The following is a 25,999-nucleotide window of genomic DNA, read 5'->3' as shown; positions in this document are numbered from 1 at the left end:
AAATGACTTCTGCATTTTACTGCTCATGGGGTTTGGGTTTTTTAAAATGGTGGTTTGGTTTTTACATTATTGAGAATTGAGAAAACTGAATCCAAACTTCTGCTCTGTAACCTCAGGAGAGTAAGGGTTGGGTTTTTCTACTCCTTCACTCCCTATGTGTAAAAAACAGCAAAGGTAATATTTCCAAACCTCGCAGAGGCATCATCCATCAAACCACTTTAGCTCATCTGCAGAGGGCTCATCCCAGTGCTCTCCTCCCTCTCTCCTTTACTGTAGAACAGAAAGACATCAGCTCCTGAAAACACTTCCCCCACCCTCCATCTAACTTTGGAAGCTCAAACAGCATCTCTGAGAAAAGTTTACATTGCTCTCTTCATCCTTTGCCTTCTGACCACAACCTGGTGCCCAGGTACGATTCTCGTGGCAATTCAAGCCAACTGCAGCACGCGACTCCAAATTAGGTTTGATAAAAATTTGGCAGCTCACCTGCCCCACGTGGGGCTGAACGCCCACCCCTGAGCAGGCTGCAGGGATGTTAAAAGGAGCTCCAAACACCAAGGCAGGAAATTTCGCAGGAACTATTATTAGCTCCTGTTTATACTGTCATTTTTCTTATCAGTAGGAGATTATTTATACAGAGCCCAACCCAAGTGCTTCTTGTTTATCTTATTACAGACACCATTAAAAAAGTTTCTATAAAAAGCAGCTCCTGTTTTTAGGACCAGCACTAGTAAGTGTTATGCTAAATTTTTGCTTCTTATCAATCATTCCCTTATTTTCAAGTCACTATTTAATACCCCTGTTACTATTTTCCAACCTGCCCTGTCCTCTCCATACACCAGGCAGCCCTGTAGGGTATCTTCCAGGTTTAATTTTTCCTGTGAGATTCATTATCTAAATGACTGTTAAAGTTTCTGGTAATTTTACAAGGATTAAGAGAGCCCCAACACTTTTCTACTGCAACAGCTGACTTTAACCTTCAGCTCTGTGCTCCCCTCTCCTGCATCCTCCCTCTCCATCACTTCCCTTGTGCTACAGCAGGAAAAACAAGAGGAAAAGCTGTTTACTGATGCAGAGCTGCTCTGTAGAACTGTGGCTGGTGTAGGAATGTGGATTCTGTGAGTGCTTTGCAGTGTTAGAATTAAGACGGGGAAAAGGAGAAATGTTTCTGAATGGAAGTGTAGTTTGAAGAATTAGCAAAATAAGGTAAAAAGGAGGTTTCAAGGGGTCACAGTTGCAGTAGAGGTTTCTGATCAAGGGCAGAACATGGCAAGTTACAGAATGGGGATAAATAAGGTCATAAGGACTGGGGAAACACAGAATTTTTTAGAATACTAAAGACAATTGGTAGAGGTTGAAAGGAAAAGTTGCCAACAGAGGTAGCCAAGCCAAGCCACCCTCCTGGACAGAGCCAGCCATAAATTTTTCATTTCTTTCTTGCCTCTTCCCAGGGCAGAAGGGATGAAGACTAAAAGCTAATTTTTCTAATTTTCTCTTGTATAAGTAACTTTTTACAGAAAATCTTTTATCAGTAAGACTAAGCCTGTAAATCCTGAGCTGATGCCACTGGGCACCAAACTATACAAATTGGTTTTTTACTGAACCAGAAGTGGTTCCCAGGCATTCCTTGGGAGTCTCTTCTCCAGCTGAAAGGGACATTGGAGATACCTAAGAATACTCAAGTCAGCCAGCACTTATCAGGCCTGAGACAGCTCTGGAAGGGAGAGCCCTGGGACACTCTGCTCCAGATCCCTGTCCTGAGCTATTTCAGTCACTCCTCACCACCCCCTGCTCCTGAGAGGAAGCTGATGTGTCTCCCTGCTATAGCTGAGCACAATCTTTAGTCCAGTGCCTCCAAACATCTCTTTGAGATTTACTATTTCTCTCAGATAAGCCCTAACTATGGACTTAGCAGGGGCACGTGCTACACAAGGCCGGGGGTTTATTTAAAATGAATCAGCCCCCACCAAACACAGGAAGGATGACAAAGATGCAAAGATCTACTGGTTTCCCATGGATTTGGCTTGAGAACAAGATAATACCACAGTGCCTTCAGCTCAGCCCTCGTTCTGTCCCACTGAGTGCCTCAAGTGACACCCTGCAGTATTTCTCTGGTGCCTCTGTGAGCACACTGTGGATCCCCCTCGTGTTACGCAGGAGGGTTCCGTGGGAAGGGTGTGAAATTCAGTCAACCATGCCTGAAGTGGATGGCTGGCATCATTTACTCACAGGAGGAAACAATGAGAGCTCCCAAAGGCTAAATGCCAACTTAATGCCAACTGAAATCCAAGAGAACAGGCTCAGGATGGAAGGAGTGAAAGGATCAGGTGTGAAGGGACTGGTCTTGCCTTTGCAGGGTTATCAAACACATGCACCAAGACACCCAGTTAATTGTAATTAGATCCATTCCTTTCACTGATACACTTGGATCTGGTGTGGTGATTCTGATTCATTGACCCCACATGTGGCAGTCCCATGGAACAAAAAAAAACCAAACATTAGCTCCTTTTGGAAAGACTCTTTTTGTGCAATTTTCCCCTCTGTGCAGTACTGCTCTTGCAAGGGAAGCCAGCCTGACTTGCTGGGTGCTACACAGAGGTTAATTCAGAGCTGGGTTCTTCCAGGGCTATACTCAGGCAAGGAATGAACAAAAGTAGGAGAGTGACCCACCAGCTACCAAAATTTTAGGGTTCAGGTACAATTTAAGTGATTAGATTTATTCTTTAATTTTTAAAGTATTAGTGCTATCATCTGATAAGGCAAATAACATCCCTTACATTTATACAAATTGTTAATCTCTGTGGTTTTCCAGATGAAACTGAAACCAGGGAAGGACAAGTCATTTTGCCCAGGATCACAGAAGAGCTGGAGACATGGAAAGAATTCCTGTCTCCATGGCTGAAGCACCAGTTTTTGCTTGCCCACCTCAACTGCTGCCATGTCTGCAAACCCAGAGCTCCCAGAGAGGTGGGTTCTTGCGACATTCCAAACCCTGGAAATATCATTAAAGAACAACTTCCCTCCTACTCATTTGGCATTCCCAGACATCAGGGAACCTTAAAAACTATCTATTTCAAGATCTTTATCCAAGTTTGGGTTAAAAAATTAACAAACTTTAAATGTGTAACGTGGGATTGAGCTTTCTGGGATTTATCATCAAGTCTTCATCCTACAAGAAGGGCTGGAGTGAATCCAGGGAAGGGAACGGCACTGGGGAAGGGGCTGGAGCACCAGGAATGGCTGAGGGAGCTGGGAAAGGGGCTCAGCCTGGAGAAAAGGAGACTCAGGGGGACCCTGTGGCTCTGCACAACTCCCTGACAGGGAACAAGGGACAGGATGAGTGGAAACAGCCTCAAGCTGCACCAGGGCAGGTTCACTTTGGATATTGGGAACAATTTCTTCATTAAAAGGTTGTCCAGCCCTGGCACAGCTGCCCAGGGCAGTGGTGGAATCCCCATCCCTGGAGGGATTGAAAAGCCGTGCGGATGTGGCACCTGGGGACATGGGTCAGTGGTGGCCTTGGGGGAATGGTCTTAGAGGGCTTCTCCAGTCAAGAGGATTCTGAGCATACCACGAGCTCTGCTGTTCCAGGCAAGGCCTATGTGCCTGGAAGGGAGAAATGACAACATCCCACCCCCCCATGGAGGAGCAGCAGGACTTTGTTAACCTCTGTGTAAAGCTCTGGGAAAACACCCAGGGAAGAAGTGGCACCACTGCAGTGAGTTCACCTGTCTGGATGTGACCTGTCAGAGCAGAGGCCACCCAGAACCACTGCTCCTTCCAGGTAAAATCCCAGCTGGTCTGCTCATCCCTCAACCTCCCTTCAGATTTTCATTAATCATGGTTCAAAGGATGGACAAAACTTCCAACTCTCATAGTCCAACTCCTGGCTGCAGTGGTACCAGCTATAGCTGTGTCTCCTGACTATTCATATACTTTTTAATATATAAGTACACATTATCTCTCTCTCTCTCCATACCCAGAGATGCAGATACACATCTATTTGCCACACTCAACAAACAATTTAAGAATTAAGGAAAACTGTTCTCATTTTAAGATAAGAACTTCAGGCTTTATTATAATGCTGTAAAATAAAATCTGCCAGCACAAGCCACAGGAAAAAAAAAAAAAGGAAAAAAAAAAAGAAAAAGTGATTCACTGGGGAAGTTCCATGATGTGCAGGACAATGGGTCTTAAATCAAAGGCATACATTATCATGACTAAGCTGACAGATCTGCACTGCAATGCAGAAAGCCAAGTGATATTCCAACATCTGCACCGTGCTCAGACAGGCAGTTTAGACACAGAGATTCCCAAAATGAGGAAAGGACTCCCCAAGCTCTTACCTGTTACCTGTGCAACAACTGCTTGGGAAATTCTCCGGTTGGCGAGGAAGGCTTTGATTTCCTCCTTTATCACACTGCTGTCCCTCCTACCAAAATAAAGAAACAACAGGACACACAAAAAGAGGGACGGACCAAAGTGCACCTGGAAGACGGAAAATGCCTTTATTTCCCCTCTTTAGGGGACAAGGAGTGGGGAAGGCTGGCATTAAAACAGCCCAAGTGCCTCAGTGCTGGACACTTCTTTTACCAAGTGTCACGTTTGATCAAAGCACCGTAACAGGAGAATGGATGACTCATGTCCCATATAATTCATATTAGGTGCAGCACTGCCATATGGAATGTACAAAGTTTCATTACACAGGGATGAATAAATCTCTCATACCAGCATAAAAACCTCACTCATAAAAATGAGGCAGAAAAATAAAAAATAAGGATAGCAGGGGCTGCATGGTTAGTTACCCAAATGAATATGCATACACCAACCTCCTCCAGCATTCCAAGGAAAAGATCTGAAATTTTGCAGCCTCTGTCCCCACACCCCTACTTTAGTCCCCTACTTAGTCCAGAACTTGCACTGAATGAATGAACTGAGATCTTTGTATGATTTTTACAAGGTCGGTACAGGGAGTTCAGAAAGGGCTAAAACTGTGCTAAAGAGCAAATAAACTGGAGGTTGCACAGGTACAGTGATATGCAGCAAATTTCAACTGCAATAAACACACACTTTCCCCTCCTCTTCCTCTCTCCCTGCCTGAGAAGGGCAGGCAATTAAAACCAGCCTTTATTAGGCTTCATGGGATATTTCCCTCCCTCTTCTCCCCTCCTGCCCCAGACACACTGAAGGCAGACTCAAGTTTGCCAATGTAAATGCAGAATGAATTCTGTGCTGTGGCTTCATTATATTTCTGTACCCAACACTCATCTTCCATATGCCTGCAAATAAAAGTAATTTCAGTTTAAATAAGCCCTAAAAGCATTACCTGAGACTCACTGCACAGGAACCCAAACCTCAGCCATGGGAACTTGGCACTCTGCTGTACTCACCCCCTTCCTGCACGATTCCATCATCTGCAGCCGACAGCAAATGAGGTTGATTGGCTTTTCTCACTGCTCATCTCTAATCCTCTCCCCCCAAAGCCACATCTTTCCCTGAAATCTCCAAACTACTTCCAACACATTTCCATCCTGGAGTTTATGGACCCCAGTCCTCTCATAGGTACGTCACGAATGTTGCAATGTTGGAGGGGCAAAAAGAATAAATTCCAACATCATGACCATAACTGTTTTGAGACATTTGGCCTTTCCTCTTATTTCTTTCTGCTCTCAAAGCCCACTGACTCCAACTTTCATCCTCAGGAGTATAATCCCCTCCTTTCATCTTTGCCATAATGCTGAAAAGGAAGCTGCTAAAAGTAAAGGAAGGTCAGGCCTGAAAAAAAACCCCACCCAACTGGCTCTCACTGAAAACTTCTGCTGCTTCTTTGTTATTTGCGTTTTCCTGCTCCACTTTGCAAATCCCTGCCACAAACTACAAACAGACAACATGCATCCTCTGCAGATCCCACTGGAAAGCACTGACCAATCCAAGCTGGATTCCCTACTCTCCCTCTATATGGAAGGAATTACAGCAAGTATGAAATAGTGGAGGAGGAGTCATGTGAATCAACACTTGATCATAATCCTGAATAAAAGCAGGGTGGAAAATGAGTGCTCTAACATCAATCCCAATGTTTGGTACAGCATGGGAAAAACTATTTCAACAGTCAGACTGTGGGACACCCACAGAGGGTCAGGGGCTGCCTCCACAAGGCAGGTGAGAGGTTCTAGGATGGTGACCACTGGGGAACTGGCAGGAACAACTGTCTGAAGCAGCTCCTGCTCTCCTGATAATCATCAAATCCTCATGGAATGGTGTGGGTTGGAAGGGACCTTTCAGTTCATTAGTCCAAAACTACTGCAATAAGTAGGGATATCTTCAACTAGATCAGGCTGCTCAGAGACCTTGAATGTTTCCAGGGATGGGGCATCCACCACCTCCCTGGACAACCTGTGCCAGCATTTTACCACCCTACAATCCCTATTTGAGCAGTCCACCAACACACCCATTACTGCTGAGCCACTTCTCACCTCCAAACTTTTGACAGAGACTTTCACTCACCTCATCAGCTCCTCCACTTTGTCGTCGATGTCCAAGTCCTCCTCGGAAGCCTCGAAGCTGTAGGACCTCTGGGCCAGGCTGTTGGCCAGGGGGTAGCGGGTGGGTGACATCTTCCCGTTGAAGGCAGACAACCTCTCGTTACTCTCCCTCCCGTTCTGATTCGTAGTGCAAGGCTGTGGGGAGGTGTCGTAACTGTTGCTCGGGGATGGGGACATCCCGGAGTGCTGGGTCTGTGTGGAAGCCGTGGCCGTCGAGGAAGACGCCGGGACGTTGTTGGTGCTGTTGGTGTAGGAGCTGCCTCCGTAGCCAGACCTTCTCCCGAATTTGTCGCTATGCTCTTGGTCGAGACGGTCCAAGGTCTCCAGGGCGTGCAGGATCTCATGCCTGGTCATTCCCGTGCGTCTCAGGCGCTGCAGGAGGTCGATCTGCTCTATGGTGAATCTTGGCTCGTCCGTGTAGTGAGACATGGTTTCCAGCAGGCTGGAAACGAGGGGAAACACAAAATACTTCAGTTCAATAGTTCTACGTGGCACATGGAAAGTACTTTATATGCTTGAAAGATAATTTTGGTGCAATTTTAAGACACACACATGACAGATCCGAAATCCACCTTCAAACTGCCTCAGCCGGACACCTGCCATGAGTGCCAATCTCACTGCACAGCAGAAGGGTTTATTTTCCTTGGAGTGCTCCAACAGCCTTTTGGCCCTCTCCTGACATTCCCTACACCTGAACCAACCCTGCAGTTTGTGCCCTTTTGCTTTTGATAAACCGCTGCTACAGAGACTGTGGCTGCTCAGTAATTAAGGCTGCAACTTGATTCCAGACAAAATTTTGCCCAGTGTTAAGTACCCACCAGACAGAAATCTCAGATTTCTGTGCTGGCCACAGATCTGATTTTTTCTGGACAAGTTTTAACCAGCTATGACATGAGATTTATCAATCTCAACTCTTTCAAATCTTAACTACAAAGAGTTCGAGTTGCCCTAACTTTTGTTGCTACCTTGAAAAAAAAGGAGATAAAAACACACCTAGCGGAAATTCTAGTGACTTGTAGGACCCAAGCTGATTTGACTGAAGTTGGATTTCTGAAGTGAGGAACTTTTGAACCTGGAATGTTGTCACAGATTGCCTGCCCTGACAAGGAAAGTGCAGCACATCCAATTACTCCTGAGCTTTCATTTAAAGAAATAAGTCTTCACCCTTTTCCCCTCCAAGAACTGGCTCCTCAGGTAACTCGATCACTGTGGTGGCTCAACAAAAGCATTTTTAACTCCTAAACTTCCCAAGGTGCCACAACAGTGAACATTATTTGCTGCAAAGCCCAGAAGTGGAACTGAAAAAAATCACAGTATGCTCCCCTTAATCGCTCTTCTTTCCTAAGTCTCCTGGCTACAGATCCAAATGTCACACAAACAACAAGATCTCCTCCTTCAGAACTCTCGATCTTGAGAAGAAGGGATGGCAGATGGAGGGCAGGCAGAACTTGGCAAGCAGAATACGGCATTTTCCATCCTTCTCGGGAATCTTCTCGTGAGTCAAGGGTTTATTACCATTCCTGCAGGAGAGCAGGGTGAAGAGATCACTCAAACTCCAGGAGACATGACAGAGCTGATGTACAATCCCTACGAGCCAGAGCAAATCACAGCTGAGGGAAAGTCAAGGAAGAATTCCAAGGACCCTGTGAAAGCCAGGAGAGGGATGATGGCTGTCAGGCTGAGAGACCCTTCAGGGACAGGGCTGCCTATTCCTCCCCACAAGCTTTGAGGATGACTCCTCATGTCCATTTTTGCCCTGGCACAGAGAAGCTCCCAACAGGAGTCATGGGATGACTCGAAGTCCGTAGCTGGGGCTGAAGAACAACACTGAGAACTGGCTTGTTGGAGAGGAGCTGGAGCAGAGCTGTAAAGACAAACCCAGGATGCACAAATCCACAGAAATGGCATTTGCAGCCTGGAAAATACAGAAATGAGAAGAAAGTCCCATCTTTGCCCTCATCAAGCAACTACTGAGCCCCCTTCATTGTTTTGTCGGAGAAGGAAGCAGGAGGACAATGCAAGGGGATGACTCCCATCCAAGAAAATGCCTGTGTGAGAAGACAGACGTTCTACATCCACATCACAGCTTCAGCCCAACGGGAATGTGCTGTTCTCTGGACAACTGATTACTGGAAATGTCCAGGCCATTTTATATTTTCCAAGACAAACACCCAGACTGTTGAACCACAGGAGGGCACGGCAGGCAATGCAGCAGTCAACCTGCAACTGACTGGAATTGTAAAAACCATGATTTGGAAGTGGCATCCCAGCCTGAGACCTTCGGAGCTTGACAGGGAGCATTTGGAAACAGACGCTGTGTTCTAGGTTTGGCCTCTGGGGGAGGCAGGGCTGCTCCATCCTTCTCTCCCAGCTTCGGGAGAAGTGTCACCCGGACTTACTGACTCATCACAGACAGCTCCAAGCAGCACAGTTTTCAAATAGAAAATCCCTTTAAACATCCGGCCTTGAAGTGGTTTTCACTGGATATGCCAGCTCACCTTTCCTCAGGGAAACACCTGGTTGGGGCATTTCTTACCTTGTATTTCTAATGTCACCATTTCCTGGATCATTCATCTGTCAATACCAACTTTCATGTGCTCAAGTTCTTCGTTTGAACTGAAGAACTTAATGAGCCAGAGCCTTCAACCAGAATTACCTCCACTCAAAATTCCTACTTTACAGACTCTTCAAGATTTAATACTAAAACATACTTTAAATTATTTAATCTTCCATTTATCATAGACACAAAACCCCAGAACTTTTGTCCTTGTAGCCCCGTGAACTAAAAAACTCCCATCTGACAAAAACAAGACTTTCCAGATGGCTTCAAAAATGTCAAGCAACACAGAACTCATTTCACAAACTCATGGAATTACAGAATGGTTTGGATTGGAAGGGGCTGTAAAATCATTTAGTTCCACCCCTGCCATGGGCAGGGACATCTTCCATATCCCAGGGTGCTCCAAACCCCATCCAGCCTGGCCTTGGACACTTCCAGGGATCGAGGGGCAGCAGCTATAGCTTCTCTGGGCACTCTGTGCCAGGGCACTCACACCTCCTGCAGCAGTTGGTAGCCATGGCCAGCGATTCCCTTTAAAATTTGGGTGTCATTCCTAATTTGTCTGAAGTACCAGGGCTCAGCTCCTGCATCTGGGTGCCCAGGCCAAATTAATCTCCTTTAGTGAATTACACGTAATGATTTGGTGAATCCTAAGTGTCCTTTGGTGAATTACAGCAATGAAGTGCAGAGTTCTCAGATGCAGGGCCAAGGGTTGACCTCTGGTCACTCGTGGCCGTACGAGGGAAGAGCTCCAGCCTCAATCTGTCCCACTTTGATACAGCTGAGATTGTGCAGGAATTTCAATTCACAGGGATGCAAAGGCTGCTGGGCAAGGCCACCCTCTGCCCCTGGAATAAGATGTTCAGTGATTTCCAACTTGTATTCTAGGGTCCTGCTCATCAGTGGACTTAGAAGCCTTGCAGGAAGTAATGGAAGAGCAGCAAACCTACTGTCAAATTAACTCCATGATACTGTGCTTGACACAACCACTGGAAAAATGTGGGCAATTTGAAAAAAAAACCAAATTAAAATCAATGATCTGCCTGTCTGTCCATGCAAAGTATTCTTACAGGCCTCCAACCCTTTTAAGGCAACTTCTGGGTAATTTTTTCAACACTTAAGAGGTAAGAACACCAAAATTAGAGCATCTCCCTGCTGGTCTCACTAATATCATACAGAGATGTCCAAACTGCCTTGTTTATACTTATATACTCAGCTTATATTGCACTGACACATCTCATTGGTCTTCTTGACCTGGAACTCCTCTTCCCATCTTCACGTGCTTTTCTGCACAACCATAAGATCTAGAAATAATGCTCCTGAGGGACCTTTATGTATTGAAAACAACTGCAGGAACTCGGAATTTTCCATTAAAACCCCAAAACAAATATTGCAAAACGTGGTATTATTGAACATGTTCCAACATTGCCAACTATCTACAACTTTTTAATGAGTAACTACAGCAAGCATTATTTCGAACTGTTACTCGAGCAGGGCTTCAGTTATTTTCCCTTCTTAAAATATTTTAATAAACTTACCCTGTTTAAAGATCAATTTACAAAGCAGTTAAGCAAATCAGCCATTTTAGAATCACCCTAATTTCATTCACCTCATTAATGAGTGGATATTCTCCACTACTTCATTCCCCCCACACTGCAGTAAGAGCCTCTTATCCTCCTGCACTCCTCTGACTACCTGTAATTCAATTTGCTTCCCCCTCTTTTTCCTTGTGAAATACAATCAACTGCAAAAGTAGCAAGAAGTAAAATAAGACAGAGACAAGCAGAATGATTGTGGGGGCACAGGAGAAAATCAAGATGGAAAATACTTTTCCTGAGAACACGGACCGTGGACTGACTCTGCTGTAGGCAAACTTTGCTGCCTGTGTAGCAAAATATCCTCTACATCCCATGCTTTATCTGCTATCAGTTAGCAAAACTCTCACCAGTGCCAATGGGCTGTCAAATTTCCTTGGGGAGACACCCAAAAAAAGAGAAGTAACCAAGGGAGAAGAGCTGTGCATTTTTCTCCCTGAAATTTTGCAAGCAAAACCTCTGCAAAGTTCTAATTAAGCTCAAAACTAGAAGTCACCAATTTTTTAACAACTGAATCTTGCCCTTAAAACAAAGTTTCTTTAGGTCCTGACAGGAAAAAAATAAGTAGCCTGAAGTATCAAACGTATTTACATTCCTTAAACTAAGTTCCCCCAAAAAGATGGTCCTATTCTACCATTCTAAAGCATTAAACCTTCATGCTCATCTTTCATGTCTCATCCAAAAGCAACCTGAGGTACCTGAATCTCAGACTGAAGGCAGAACTCTAAGGAGGTAAGTAAAAAGGAATTTATTTTCCCTCCCAAACCCACAGATATAAAATATCCAGCAGGTCCCAACCAGCCCAATGCAGCACCACTCCTCCCCTTCTAAAGGGACTTTGTGGAGTGGAGGCTGTTCAGGGGCAGAACTGCTCCCACCAGCATTGCCTTTCCTGCTCATACGACCAAGGCTTATTTCACCTCTTTTTTTAATGAATTTCACCCTTTGGATGTGGGGTTCCCTCCCCAGTTTGACAGTCCTGATCTCCAGTGGGATTATGTGGCCAGAGTGTTCTCTTCCCTTATTTTCCTGCATTGCATAGAGAAAAGTAAGAAAAAACACATCAAGGGTTTCTCACCTACTCTCACAGCCCAAGCCCACGCTGATACAAGAATCATTTACCCAGCACTTAACTTTCTAGGTGATGGAACACAGCAGAATAATCCCATAAAAACAGCTACGAGCTAAGTCCATGTCCAACTGAACTCGCAGAAGTTCAAAGCAATTCAATTACCCGTTTGGGAATAAGGCCAGACACCAGCCTTAACACCTCTAACACTTGAGAAAATGGCTCTGGACTCTTTAATGATCACAAGAAATCATTTTTTCCACTCTTCTACTCACTGTAGATGAGTACGAAGCATTCTAGCATCACTGAGGAGATGCTCTTCAACAGAGATCCTTCTCCAATTCCCATTAAAATTCACTGCTTTATCTAATAAGCAAAGCTCAAGACTTAGAAAACCAGTTGTGCTTTTTGATGTAAGACCTATACTTGATATAATCTGCATAATATGGATGTGGGCAAGAGCCAAAGTGTTCGGAACAGGATCCTAAGTCTGGTAATTGGTTTAAGAATGATTCTGATCAAGTCCCATCAACTGAGGCGAACAGGATGGGGAGAGATGCCAACATTTACCCTTTTCTGACATGTGGCACGGGGTAGGATCCCCCTGCACTGCACTGTCCTGCTCACAGGGACATCCAGGATTTGTCATCTCATTTATTACAGCACCAGCAATTTTTGCAACATCACAGGCACCTCCTTGGTGTCACTCAATGCCATCTCACCATTTAAATGGAAGAGCAAAATCACGACGTAAATTGTGGCTTTCCAGCTGATATCGGTTCTTCCAAAGTACACAGCTAAAAAATCACTTTCTACAACTCGTTAACTAAACCAGAGTTTTAACTATCACAGTCTAACAGCTTGAACTCCTTAACCTGCCAGATTTTTCCTGTGTGTCTGTGCAGACAGTACTGGTGAGAACTGCAGCCCGAACAGCTGTGGAGGTGGATGTCCTCCCGATACTAAAAGCGGGCATTAAGGATGGCATTGCTATTTCCAAAGCAATGTAATTTGCTTATCACCCAGTCTGATACTCAACCACCTAATTCACATGAAGTACTGCTCCGGATGCTTCCTACGAGAACGAGTGACTACAAAGAAACTCCACTTCCAGCTGCCCACTCTCAATTTTTTAACCCTGTTGTAGGTTATGCAAGCTTGTTTCTCTCTCCACACATATTTATGAGATCCAAGGACCAAGCATAGTTTCATTCAGTCCCTCCTTTTCTACACAGCATCTCAGGCTGGTTTGGGTTGGAAGGGACCTTAAAGGTCATCTGCCATGGGCAGGGATGGCACTGAGAGATGAGGTTGATCACGGCCCCATCCAATCCTTTACCCATCCCAAAGGATGCAGCTTCCATCTTGGTTTTTACAAGATGCTCAAAAGAAAGGGCTTTCACTGAGCTACAGCTGTTCCAAAAACAGAGCACTGACATATCACAAAATAAATCCCAGAATCACAGATTATTCTGAGTTGGAAAGGACCCACAAGGATCATCAAGCCCAGAGGCAAAGACTGTGACCCTTCCAGGGCAGCTCTAAGGCACTGCTGGAAGAGAATTGGGGCATTTAGGGCATAACAGTACACAGTCTTCTGAAATTCAAGCTTCGGCCTTTTCTTTTCTCACTGAACAAGTGAATTTCCTTTAATTCAGAGGGTGGTGGTGGAGCCCTGCCATAGGTTTGTCAGAGAATCTGTGGCTGCCCCATCCCTGGAAGTGTCCAAGGCCAGGTTGGACAGGGCTTGGAGCAACCTGGGATAGTGAGTGGCATCCCTGCCATTAGAATGAGATGATCTTTAAGGTTCTTTGCAACCCAAACCATTGTGTGATTCGATGATTCACAGCAATATAAATATTTCAGAACCACTGAAAACTTTGCACCATATTAAGCAAAGCTGCCTTCAAACCAGGAGCTGATGCTGTGAATTCTGGGGCGTAACAGAGGATTAAGGATCTGACTCATCACTTATGCTCATCAGTTGCAACTCCAGTATTTTCAGAGGAGTTGCACCAGTTTTCAAGAGAGAGAGAGAAAAAACCTCAGGCCTGAAGTGCTCATCATGTCAACGAACACAGAGCCATCCTCATCCATACGTTTGCATAATTATCTCCTGCAGTTGCATCTCTGGGTTCTGATTTTCAAAAGAAGGCCTCCACTACCATTCATCCTGATTCACAAACAAAATGTAATTCTTCTAATGACTGCTCTCATCCCAGGGAAATGAGAGCCTCGTGCTGCAGCAAGGAGGGAAATCAGGCTCCGAGCTGAGCCACGGAGGCTCAGCGTCACCGGCTCTGTTTAGGGATGCAAAACAGCGGCTCTGGAATGCAGAGCTCTGCCACACGCCTTCGATCAAAATGGGGACAATTAATAAGAGCAGCCTGAAACTTCTGAAAATAAATCCGGCGTAATCAAATACTCACCGCTACACAAATTAGAGGAGGCAAGCTGAGAGCAGAATATCAACACATCGTTTCTTCAGGAGGCTTCAAGTTTCTCAGCTGGTTAAAGAGCCCCAAACCCCGACTCACTATTCTACACAAGCTGTTCTTCCACTTATTCTCTGAAATTCTCTGCTGATAAAATGATTTTACTGGATGCTGGCAGTGAGCAAACCCAGCAGTTTTGCCACTCGGGTGAGTAACTTAACTCTGCTTTACATCTCTGGGAAAGAGAGAGAGAACTTGAGATTGATCTTACAAGGCAAAAATATAATATAAATGGCAATTATTGTCATAATCCAAGTCTTACAAAAGGGACTGACCTCTGACTAAGCACAGGGCTGGCAGCCAGATACTTCTGAATTCTACTCAAGGCACACACTGATTCACACTGACACCTTATCTGTCTAACCCTAACCTTCCCTACTTCCAAAATCTGGGTTTCCTGCTATTATTGCAATTCTACAGCAACAAGGCAGGAATTCAAACTCTGAGCCTGGATTCAAGGGCAGAATGAGGGACCAGAAGGACTAACAAACAGAGAGAAAAGCTGTAGTGGCAGCTGAGCGCTGAACCAGGGCCCAAAGCCCAAACCTGTGCCAAGAGCAAGGAGGAGCTCTTGGATTTGAGAGCCAAAGACTAAACTTTGGATATATAAGCTCTGTAACAGCTCCCAAAGCAGGACTCGTGTGCTTTACTTACAGTAAATCTTATGAACACACTGAAATAGTGTAATCCATGTGAAGAAACAGAGTCATTAAAAAAGTCATCAATAAAACTGAGACATAGGCCTGCCATAGACACCAGACTGGCTCATCCCTGGAAGTGTTCCAGGCCAGGCTGGATGGGGCTCAGAGAAACCTGGGATTATAGGAACGTGTCCCTGCCCATGGCAGGGGGTGGAACTGGATGAGCTTTAAGGTCCCTTCCAACCCAAACCCAAAACACTCTGGGATTCTATGATAATTCATAATTTTTAGCTGGCAAGACTACAGGGTATAGTGCTGTCTTCTGCCTCCCCTATTTAATATCAAAATTTGACCAATCCTTTATTAAAATCAAGGCAGAATCTCAGAACTCTTCTCCATTAATTCTGCCACCTGGGGTATCAAAATACTGGAATCACAAGATCCCTGTCAGGCAGGGAAGTAACACTACACTAATTTTTGTGACCAGGAGCTCCCAGAGAAGGGCTGGACTTTGGACAAGTCCAAATGACTTGTTCAAAGTCACACAGGAATTTTGCAAGAAGGCAGAACAAGAGCCTGGCCAAACTCTTGAGCATTTTCTCACCACACATACAAGGTCCATCTATAGCATCAGACATGACAAGGTGTAGGACAATTCTCAAGCGAAGCCATCACCAGGATTTCCACCACCTCTTCCACACATGAAGAAAAGGAGACATTCTGAAGTATTTCAGGCACCTTCTTCACTCTCCTTCAGGATCTATCACCAGCACTAACAACCAAAACACTTCCTCAAAAGAGAAATTTGTTACTTCAGAAAACTAAAACCCAAACCCCGTTTGTTCAGCAAACTGCTGAACCTCACCTACCCCTGTTTTTGTGCTTAACTACAAAGCAAATTATTTTCCACTAGAAAAACAGTTTGCAAGTGTAGTTTTACTGGCACAGCCTTAGTGAAGACAGAGGTTATACTTGGAGAACTCAGGAATAGATAACAGTGTCTTCTTGAAGAAAATAAATCATAATAGCAAAAACCATGGGCTTCTGGTCACTGCTGCTTCCACACTGGAGTTTTATTTTAGTTAAAAGCATTTCAGAAAGAAATGAATATCCTAATTAATGCTCTTAAAGCAACAACCATCTCTTTGTGTAACCCAGATCCGAACTAGGGAAATTTCCTGCATGACAGACAAGACCCTGTCTACATTCCACACTGCCAAGGCCACCACTAACCCATGTCCCCAGGTGTCACATCCACACAGCTTTTAAATCCCTCCAGGGATGGGAATCCACCACTGCCCTGGGCAGCTGTGCCAAACCCTTTTGAGGAAAAAAACTCTTCCATTCAACAAGATTTTTTCTTTACGTCACTTTAGCTGTGAAATCATGAATTAACTCCTCATCCTGGTTTATCTTGAAGTAAAACCAAGGGCTCAGGCAGGGCATTGTTTCAGTTAAAGAAGCTAAAAAAGCCAACTGAATAATCCGAGTCACCCACTATTTACATGATACCTTGTCACCGAAGACAAAAAGAGAAAATCAGCTGAGTTTTCTGTTGCCTGAGTTTAATTAACCTGCTTTGTGTCGCATTTCAAGGACACTGGACAAGTACAGCTCAGCCTGTGGTGATTTTCTAAGCCACTGTAACTCCAGTGCCTGCTCTTCAATCTGTGCTGACTTGGTAGAGTTCACACTCCTCTTCTTTTCTTCCTGTTGTTTTCCCTAAATGATGACAAGGCTTCAATCCAGTTCTTTTCCATCTGCATTACTCACCCTGATTTTCTTTTACTCACTCCCCAGACAGCCCTGTCACTGCTGGCAGTTAAATTCATAAGCACGGGCCTGAGAATTCAGGTAAACTTGAAGTGACGACAGTGAAACTGCCTGGTTCTGTCAGAAACCATTTTTTGAGGGATGTAAAACTCATAGCTCACTATTAACACACCATAATTAATCAATATGGACTGTGAAGCACAAGTAATTGCTCCCATATTTATGGGGAGCCCAACAGAGATAAACCTGTGTCAGCTACAGGACTTCGTTTTAGATAAATTCTTAATTCCTGAGGTCAAGATCAAGAGTTCTGTGTTTACACCGTGCCTCAAACTCCTCTCCAGCACTGACTCTCATCCTAGTAAGGGCAAAAATGAGGCAGTGATATGATAACTGCAGCCAGGTCACTCCTACTCTTAGGAGTAACCCAACTACTCTCTTACCATGGCAGTTTCACAACTGTTCAATCTTAATCACTATTTACATTCAAAAATGTACATTCAAATTTAAAAAAAATTTTAAGGCTCCATTTTCTTCTTTCCCTTTCACAATCCCATTCACCCTTTTTAAAAGATATCTATGGTTTAATCTGTAAACTTTCTATCTAAATGGGTCATCTTGGCCCATTTCCTCTAATTTAATACTCTCTAATCCCCTCCAAATAGGTTCCCCCCATTTTTTCCCTCAGTCAAAAATTATTCACCTCTACTTCTACTGCATCTTCCATGACCATATTAACTGTACATACACTGGAATAAATCAAGGAAGCTGCTACTGCTGTGCTGGGATGTGGCAGCAGAAAACTGCACAGGGACAGAACATGACCGAAATCGAGCTAAAAACCAAGAAATTCAAGCTATGCAATTCCCAGTTTGGAAATTTCTGGCAAAAGCCTGATACAAAGCTGTGAGATATCCTTGCACTCACTCAAAACACAGAGGAGCTCTGAGGTCACCCAGCAAACTCTGAATTACAGGGATAACAAAGATGCCCAGGGTGACATGGCCTTACCTCCAGACTTCTCTCCTGCTGTGAATTAGATCTTTAAAATTTCAAGTGGTGGTTTTAATACTGAAATCCAACATACTTCCAGCTAAAAGGAAGAAGAGGAGGTGGCTCCAGGGACTGCCAGCAAGTAGGAAACCACTAGTTTTGAACAGAACACGAAGCCACCAGCAATAGAAAATAACTAATTAATGGCTTTTTGAAATCCATTGGAGTTTGGTTTCCAACACTAAATCCCTGGCAGTCATTATTCTTTGCTGTGACTCCCTCTACAGAAGGCTGTGACTGCACTGCCACTTGCACTATGAACGTCCAAGGATAAATCTTCATCCTTGAAATAATCCATCTGGGAAAATGTGATTCATTCACAGCAGCCCAGCTCCTTGCTACCTATGCTGCAGAAAGGGTTCCTCTTTCCAGCTCAGCCTGAGAGAAGGAACAATCTGAAGTCAAGAGGTCAAAGTATCCCAGGAATGTGATTGCCAGGGGATGAATATTTGGTTGTGTCTGTAACAGGGATATTGGGAATAGCGATACAGGACTGGCCAGTGGGAGATGAGTGACAGCACAGCGCAGGTCAAGCCCTTCCTTTCAGCCTGACAAGCTCCAAAATTTGAATTCAATTGCTTATTTATTGAAGAAACAGCATGGAAACCAATTAAATTGAAGATATATGACAAAAGTCATTTAAAGGAACAAACAAATTTCAAATTCCAGGATGAGATTTGGACAACCTTGACTGGCACTGGCATTCAAGGTACTTGAGTTGCTTGGACCAACACATCCAGTACCAGGGTTAGGTGAGGTGCCCCAGGTTTTGTGCCTTTGCCAGAGGACACTGAATCAAAGGTGGCTCATCCCTTTCAGCAAATCTAGAGTGGTGCTAAACTCTCTATCCCTCTCATATGTTCAGTGGTTGTATGGAAATCTCTCCTGTAACATTGATTTTTCTCTGATCAAGGCTGAGTTTCAAAGAACTGCATAATTTTCCTTGTTTTTCAGTGACAGAAATGTAGAAGCACAAACAATACATCAGCCAGACCAAGTGAGGAATCCAATGCTACTATTCCCTGATTGAAATATCCAGTTATTTTACTATTCCTGGTTAAAATTTCTTCCCTGGTTTAAATATTCCACCAGTGGAAGTCTCCAACTCAGCCAACTGCTCATAATCATTGTAACCACTGCTTTTAGACAATTTAACAGAAAAATACCACGAAATTACTCTTTAATTGCTATGAGTTTCTTCAGTTTGTACTTACACTACTGGAAAAGTTCTGAGCATACTTTACATGAGGATGGGACGTTACAAAGCCGCTTGAGGGTCTTCAGTGTTATTCACCATTCTGTAAGACACAAGGAAAAGATCCAACAACATTAGAGATGTCTGTGAGAGGCAAAGAGATCACATCATTCTGGATAATCTGTCACTAATCCAGACTCACAGACTTCAATGCACACGGCAGATTCTTACGGACAGAGTTGATGTCTGGTGGTGTAATCAGGCCAGAGACAAAAATTTAAATTACAATTGATTTCTTTTGGCCACAAGTAAATTAATCTGTGCAATCATTTAGCCTTATGACAGTTACCTACCCTTTTAACTCACAAAAGCTATTAAAAGGATTATTTGGCCAACATCCGCAAAGAGCTCAGGAGACAGGTACTGTGTTCTGAGGAGGAATGACCTAATAGAATTTTCCTCAGCTATCACTGCTGATGTCTTTCTCCACAAACTAACCTGGACTGAGAGTGCTCCAAAAGTCAAACTATTAACGAAGAGGAAAGGGAAAAGGCAGGATGTTGTATCCAAGCAAAGCTGGGATAGAAAATGAGTGGAAAGAGTAGCACAGGGAGTTGCATGGGATAATTTCCTCTGCTCCATCTGTAACATCAGCAATCATAGATTGCTAAACCATGGACAGCAATGAGGGATGGACACATCTTGGCTCTTCTCAGTGGTTGTAAGTGGTCCAGATATTAGAGAAAGGCTCTTCCTCCATCAACACCTGCTGAAGATCTTGGGGAAGAACTGCACCTCTCCCAGATGGAGCCCACAAGGCACAGAGAGACTGAAGAATCCCAAAGCTGGTTAGGCTGGAAAAGCCCTCTAAGATCACAGAATCCCAGAAGAGTTTGTTTTGGAAGGAATCTTGAAGCTCATCCAGTTCTACCCCCTGCCATGGGTAGGGACATCTTCCACTATCTCAGGTTGCTCCAAGCCCTGTCCAGCCTGGTCTTGGACACTGTCAGGGATCCAGGGGCAGCCACAGCTTCTCTGGGCACCCTCTGCCAGGACTCCCCACCCTCACAGCCAACAATTCCATCCTGATATCCCATCTATCCCTTTCCTCTGGCAGTGGGAAGCCATTCCCTGTGTCCTGTCCCTCCATGCCTTGTCCCAAGTCCCTCTCCAGCTCTCCTGGAGCCCCTTTAGGCACTGGAAGGGGCTCTGAGGTCTCCTTGGATCCTTCTCTTCTCCAGGTGAACACCCCCAGCTCTCCCAGCCTGGCTCCAGAGCAGAGGGGCTCCAGCCCTCGGAGCAGCTCCATGGCCTCCTCTGGACTCACTCCAGCAGCTCCATGTCCTCCCTGTGCTGAGGCCCCAGAGCTGGACACAGAACTCCACATGAGATCTCACAAAGGAGAATACAGGAGGAAAATCACCTCCATAGAGACTATTGAGTCAAATTGTTACCCCAGCACTGCCAAGGCCACCACTGACCCATGTCCCCAAGTGCCACATCCACACAGCTCTTAAATCCCTCCAGGGATGGTGATAGCATTTTTTTTCCTTTTTTCCTCCACGAAAAAACTCATGAACTTTCAGGACCAGAGGCTGGGCCAAATGAGCTTTCCCAAAAGTGGCAGCACTCAGCTTTTGGCCACCTGCTTTCCTGGGAGGTTTAAGCCTGTCCACAAGAGCCTTCTACCACCCAGCTGTGGCCAGGGAAAGCTCTGGGTGTTTCCAGGGAGGGGAGGTGCTGAGTGCTGGCTGCTGCTCTTCCAAAACACCTCATTTGGCCCACACTGAGGTCCTGAGCTGCCTCTTTCTCTCCAGGAAGAGGTCACCAAGATGAGTGATCCCAGCAGACCCTCACAGGTCACGTTCTGCGGGCTGGGAGAGAATCAGTGACACCAAACCACTGATGGAAGGAAGAGCCAAACACTCAGGTCCCGCCCTGTCAGCCACCCCAAACCTTTTAGTGAGACTCCCCCAGCAAACCCCTCGTCTGTCAAATCTCTTTAACTGCATTTTAAACATATTCCCCTAGGCAGTCACAAAAAATATGAGATCATGCTGCTGACTTCTTGCCAAATTTTAATACAGAGAGCTGTTTTGTTTTCCAAAGAGGAACAAATTAGACTTAAATATATACAAACTTTCTGAAGGTCAGAGGGGCTAATGACAGAGAACTGGATTCCTTAGAGAAAGATCTGCTTTCAGGGTGAGGAGTGTGGATGTAGCAAAGAAGAAAACCCAGTAAAGGAAAGAAAAAATCACCTTCCATCATCATGAAATGCAGGATTAAAAGTAGAACACGAGGAGATGAGATAAGAGAAGCAAAGAAAAGGCTGCAGTAACTCAGGTTTTGAGATGACAAAGGCAGGAGGATGATATTAGTGATAGCAATGAAAGAGGAAAAAACTGGTATGGACCTCAGACGTTTTAAGTGAAGAGCCATTAGGACCTAGACCAAATCTGGGACGTGATTAGAGGAGGAAGATGAGCTTTTCCAAGAGACTCCAGATCTGTGAGTGCAGACAGAGGACGACAGGATTTCAGCAGAAATAAACAGCAGCAAATTCATGAGAAAATAGGGATAATTCTCCATTTTTGCTAGGTTAAAGTGTCAGGAAGATTTATTACACTCAGAATACAACCACGAACTGTCCCAGTCTGAGTAAGGAAGGACAGGGAATGCTCAGGTCTGCCTTGGGAGCAGGACTGGCGAAAGGAAACGCAGTTTCAGAGAAAGGAGAGGAAGCTGGTGCTTCCTCCGGCCGCTGCCAGCCCCGAGCTATTGAAAAGGGGCACAAACAGTCTTTGACTCCACGTTGGTCTAAAGTTCAGTGGCACAGAAATACCTTCCCCACCCCCAGACACATGTGAGATTGCTTCAATGCTTTTGTCACTTAAGGGCACATCAGGCAGGGAACAAGCAAACCCTTCACCTAAAATCTGAGTCAAAAAAATTCAGTCCCAACCAACATAAATTCCATCAGCAACAAATCCTGACTCTGAATCATGACTCAATATCCCTCTTTCCCTCAGTCTCCTTTCAGCATGAACCAAAGCACCAAAGCAGTCTGAGCACAGCAGCCAAGGCAGGTGTCACCACTCTCTGTGGTGATATGGGAGTAAGAACTCACAAACCTTTGCCCTTTTCGCATTATTCATTAAATAAATTATCTGCTAACCCAGGGAAAACACAACCAGCTCCCCTTCCTATTTCTGGTACAGACAACAAAAAAAGAAGCCACTATTAATATGGAAATCATGGCTGCAGTTGTAGAATCAGATGTAATGAACAATCTTGTCCCCAGCTTAAGTTGCTATAAAGGCAGCTTAAATTTACAATGGATGAAGTCTTCATGGCAATCTGTTTTTCAGATATTAAAAATCTCATTTTCTCGGTGCCAAGGACAAGTGGAAGTGTGAAGCACTGGAGTATCAACTCTGCATTTGTCTTATTTGACATGAAATCATTCTCATTTCAGTTCTGATTTTTAATACATTCTTGGGATCCACTTCAGTTTTCTTCATTTCTCACTGCGTGCAATTAAATGTTTTGAAGTAGAGTTCACCCTGATCCACAACACCCTGCAGAAGCAAGGAGAAAGTCACTTGGTAAAGATGAGGCTGATATCACTTATTTGGAAGAGAAACTAATTTTCTCTTTTAATTTCTGAGTGACTCACATAGGATAAAAAAAAAAAAGCCATCACTTTGTATTTCACTAATACCTTCCTTGGTGAGTTCTTAAAATGGGCTTTACAAATAACAAACTAAAAGCTTTCGTCCTTGGGGAAGACAAACATCACCATTTTGACATAAGTAAAACATGAACAGAGGGGCTGAATTCTTGGCTTAAAGCCGCCCTGGGCAGTACCAGTGGCTGAACACAGCAGAGGCCCCGCCGCTACAATTGTCACACACAGCACTCCTGAAATGCAGAACCACCAAGGTCCAGCCTGGTGAAGAAATTCAGCCCTAATAACGAAGTGCTACCACTGCTGAACTCACAGTAAAGGCAGATTCCCAACTCCATACATAATTACAAACAAATACTCTCCTAGAAATAGCAAAAATTTCAAAATTTACGTCTTTTACTCAATGTACAGCTTAAGGTCTGTAGGAATTGCCAGGTTTTCTGGGCCCTGTGCACGTGTGTGTACACATGTTCATGAACACGTGTCAGGGGAGGTTCAGGTTGGACATCAGGAGGAATTTCTTCATGGAAAGGGTTGTTAAACATTGGAATGGGCTGCCCGGGGGGGTGGTGGAGTCCCCATCCCTGGAGGTGTGTCCAAGGCACAACTGGATGTGTCACTCGATGCTCTGGTCTGGGTGACAAGGTGGTGATCTGCCAAAGGTGGGACTCATTCCAACTGGATGATTTTGGAGGTCTTTTCCAACCTAAACGATCCTGGATTCAATCAACTTCTCTACACTGAGTCCAGTGTGAAGTAAAGCTGTTACCTGGTTTAACTCCTGTCCCAGGACATTTTGCTTCAAAACCAGCAAGAGACCAAAGATCCATCCACTCCAGTTCATTCTGGTGATTAATCACCCTCTCCATAACGAATTTGTACTTGATTTCTACTTTGAATGTGTCTGGCTTCACATTCCAGACAGCAGCCTTCCTTTGCCAGCTCCAAGTCCTTTATTCCTAGGAGATGTTCAGACAGGCTCTTATTTACCCAGTGCTTCTAAAACTCCAGGTACCACGTTTGTATCAAAACTTAAATTCATCGGGGTGCACGCACAAAAGTAGGACTAGTGTCCAAAATACTGGAGCTAATCTAGGACTCTCTAGCCCATTTTCCCAAAATAGGCATATTAGGAAAAAAAAAATTTAAAAAAAGCTCTGCCATATGACTTGAGGATGTGTTTTATTTGTGCCCTGGGAAGCAAGGCTAGGAACCTTCTCCAGGCACTGCCACCTCCTGAGCACACCCCACAGCTTGGTGACGTGTAGCATCCAGTTCCACACGGAAATCCTTTTATCCAAGCTCCCTGCTCAAGCAGGGACACCAAAACCAATTGTTCAGGACCATGTCCAGAGCATCTTCAAAATTTAAGACTCCAATTCCTCTGAGCAACCTGCACCAGTGAGTGGAAAGCAGCAAGAGATCACACTTTTTATGAACAAAAAAATCCTTGGAAAAATGCTCAGAAGTCACCTCCAGCCAATGCTGTTTTCATTCTTACTGTGACTGTGTTGTTTACCAAACCTTTCGCAGCACAACCCTGGAGCAGGCCATATTTTGGGATTATGGTGAGGGAATGCAGCAGCTCCTTGTCAAGTTAACAAGTTTACAATTTTTTTATGGGCTCTTGTTTTTTCCCTGAACTCTCTGAGGGGAAAACATCAACAGAATGTTTTAGAAAACAAACACCTCAATCTTATGATAAAGCCACAGCTTATCATTTATTACAGGTAAATGGAAAAAATCAAATAAATAATTTCTCCTACAACATGCCCTGCAGCACATTTGCACAGGACATTTAGCCAAGAACCACAGTCAAAACTATTTTTCCCTTCTTTTCCCTCCCAAATCCCATGCAAAAGAAACCCCCTTGCCCAAATTTACTGGAATTTTCTAGAGCATGAGGCAGAGGCCAGGCTCCATTTTGAAGTGGACTGGCAACAGATCCCACTACAGAAAAATTGAGGTCACAAAATCACGAAGTTTCCCAAACTCCAAGGCTTCCAGAAAGGCAGAAATGACCATCTGTATTTCACTGGAAAAGACCCCGAGTTACTCCAAAAGTCCCAGAGATCCATCAAAGGCAATGCAGTCCCAGTAAAAGGATGTAATTTAGTGTCGCTTTGTCCTTAATGGCAGCTGGAAATGAAATGCTGTCCCCAAGCCACCTCTGCAGACACATCTGAGCAGAGCACACGGGTTGTATTTTGGTTATTGCTTACAAATGAGCTTCCAGCGTTAACATCCCAAGCACCTACGCTGCTGGATCTCCTAGACTGCTGTATGTTGTCCCTTCCAATCATGGCTAAAAATTCGCCTCAAATCAAAAACCAGAACTGAATTGGCTTTTCCAGCTAAAATTACACACAAATGTCACCAGCAGAATAACAGCGAGGCACAAACTCCTGACGTGTAGGGACAGCCAATGGCTGCTACAACCCCATTTCCTTAGGGATCAAACAGGATTTCAGCCCATTCAGATCAGCTGGAGCACTGAAATGGGGGAGGAAGAGCGAGTTAGGAGTCACCTGACTCTTACAGAGCTACAACAGACAAGACAGACCCTGGAGTGGAACTGAGATTTTGAAGCCCTACATGACACCAGCAGGGATTGCACCTTGAACTCCAGGTATACTCTAAGAACACACCTTCATCCTGACAAAACTGATGGATGGGAGACTGCCACGTCCTTGAGTCAAGCCTGGGCCAAACATACAACAAATGAGAGGCTCGTTCAAAAACCATCCCAATTAACAGCAATTACCTTGAGAGTTTTCTCTGAGGGATACAGGGACACAGGAGCCCTGGACATGCCAAGTGAAATGAGGTGCTCAATTGCCAAGCACGTCTACATGCCATGAATCCACCTCCACTGCAGACTGCTTGTCCCACAGAGGATTCGGGAGTCCACCAGGAAGAGGAACTCATGGATTCTGTGGAGGTCATGGCTGGGAAAAGGCAGGGTCAACAAGGGACACTGCAAAACATACAACAGCTCCAAGAAATCAGTGTTCATTCAGCTGGACAGGAAGGGACCTTCCTTCATCCATGACTCTCCAGGGGAACACCTCAGTAGATGCCCCAAATCCTCTTCAGTGGAATTCCAGAAACTGCTTGGCATCGGGTTACTTGACAGAGGGAGATAAATTGCAAGACAAGGGCTTTGAAATGTGTTGATTGAATCAAACTTGATTTCCTTTTTATTCGACTTGATTTTAACTTTTCCTGTGCCAAATCAGGGAACACTTCCAAAAGCTGCATTTTTTGATGGAGTGGTCCATCACGCTTGGAATTTGCATCTGCATGGATGTAAAACCCTCGGCAGGCACAGAGAACTGCAACTACACGATCCTATGACAGTATGAAGATGCTCAGTACAAGATGC

At 44.6% G+C, this 25,999-nt stretch overlaps 1 protein-coding gene across 10 annotated transcripts in view; it reads right to left on the bottom strand.

Moving 5' to 3' along the window:
• HMBOX1 (homeobox containing 1) overlaps positions 1-25,999 on the bottom strand; it is a 107,054-nt gene that overhangs the window by 41,913 nt on the left and 39,142 nt on the right. For all 10 annotated transcript variants that reach the window (XM_032103593.1, XM_032103596.1, XM_032103597.1 and 7 more), the window contains 3 exons: positions 18,943-19,026; positions 6,505-6,984; positions 4,347-4,432 (listed from right to left, as the gene is read on the bottom strand). In XM_032103593.1, coding sequence (XP_031959484.1) covers positions 4,347-4,432; positions 6,505-6,984; positions 18,943-18,965 — 589 coding nt within the window. In that variant the 5' untranslated portion in view covers positions 18,966-19,026. The remainder of the gene's footprint in view (positions 1-4,346; positions 4,433-6,504; positions 6,985-18,942; positions 19,027-25,999) is intronic.

This window comes from Corvus moneduloides, chromosome 3 (genome assembly GCF_009650955.1).
Source record: "Corvus moneduloides isolate bCorMon1 chromosome 3, bCorMon1.pri, whole genome shotgun sequence".
In the NCBI taxonomy this organism is placed as follows: domain Eukaryota; kingdom Metazoa; phylum Chordata; class Aves; order Passeriformes; family Corvidae; genus Corvus; species Corvus moneduloides.
The sequence above is the reverse complement of the archived record's forward strand: the minus strand, read 5'-3'. Positions and strand labels throughout refer to the sequence as shown.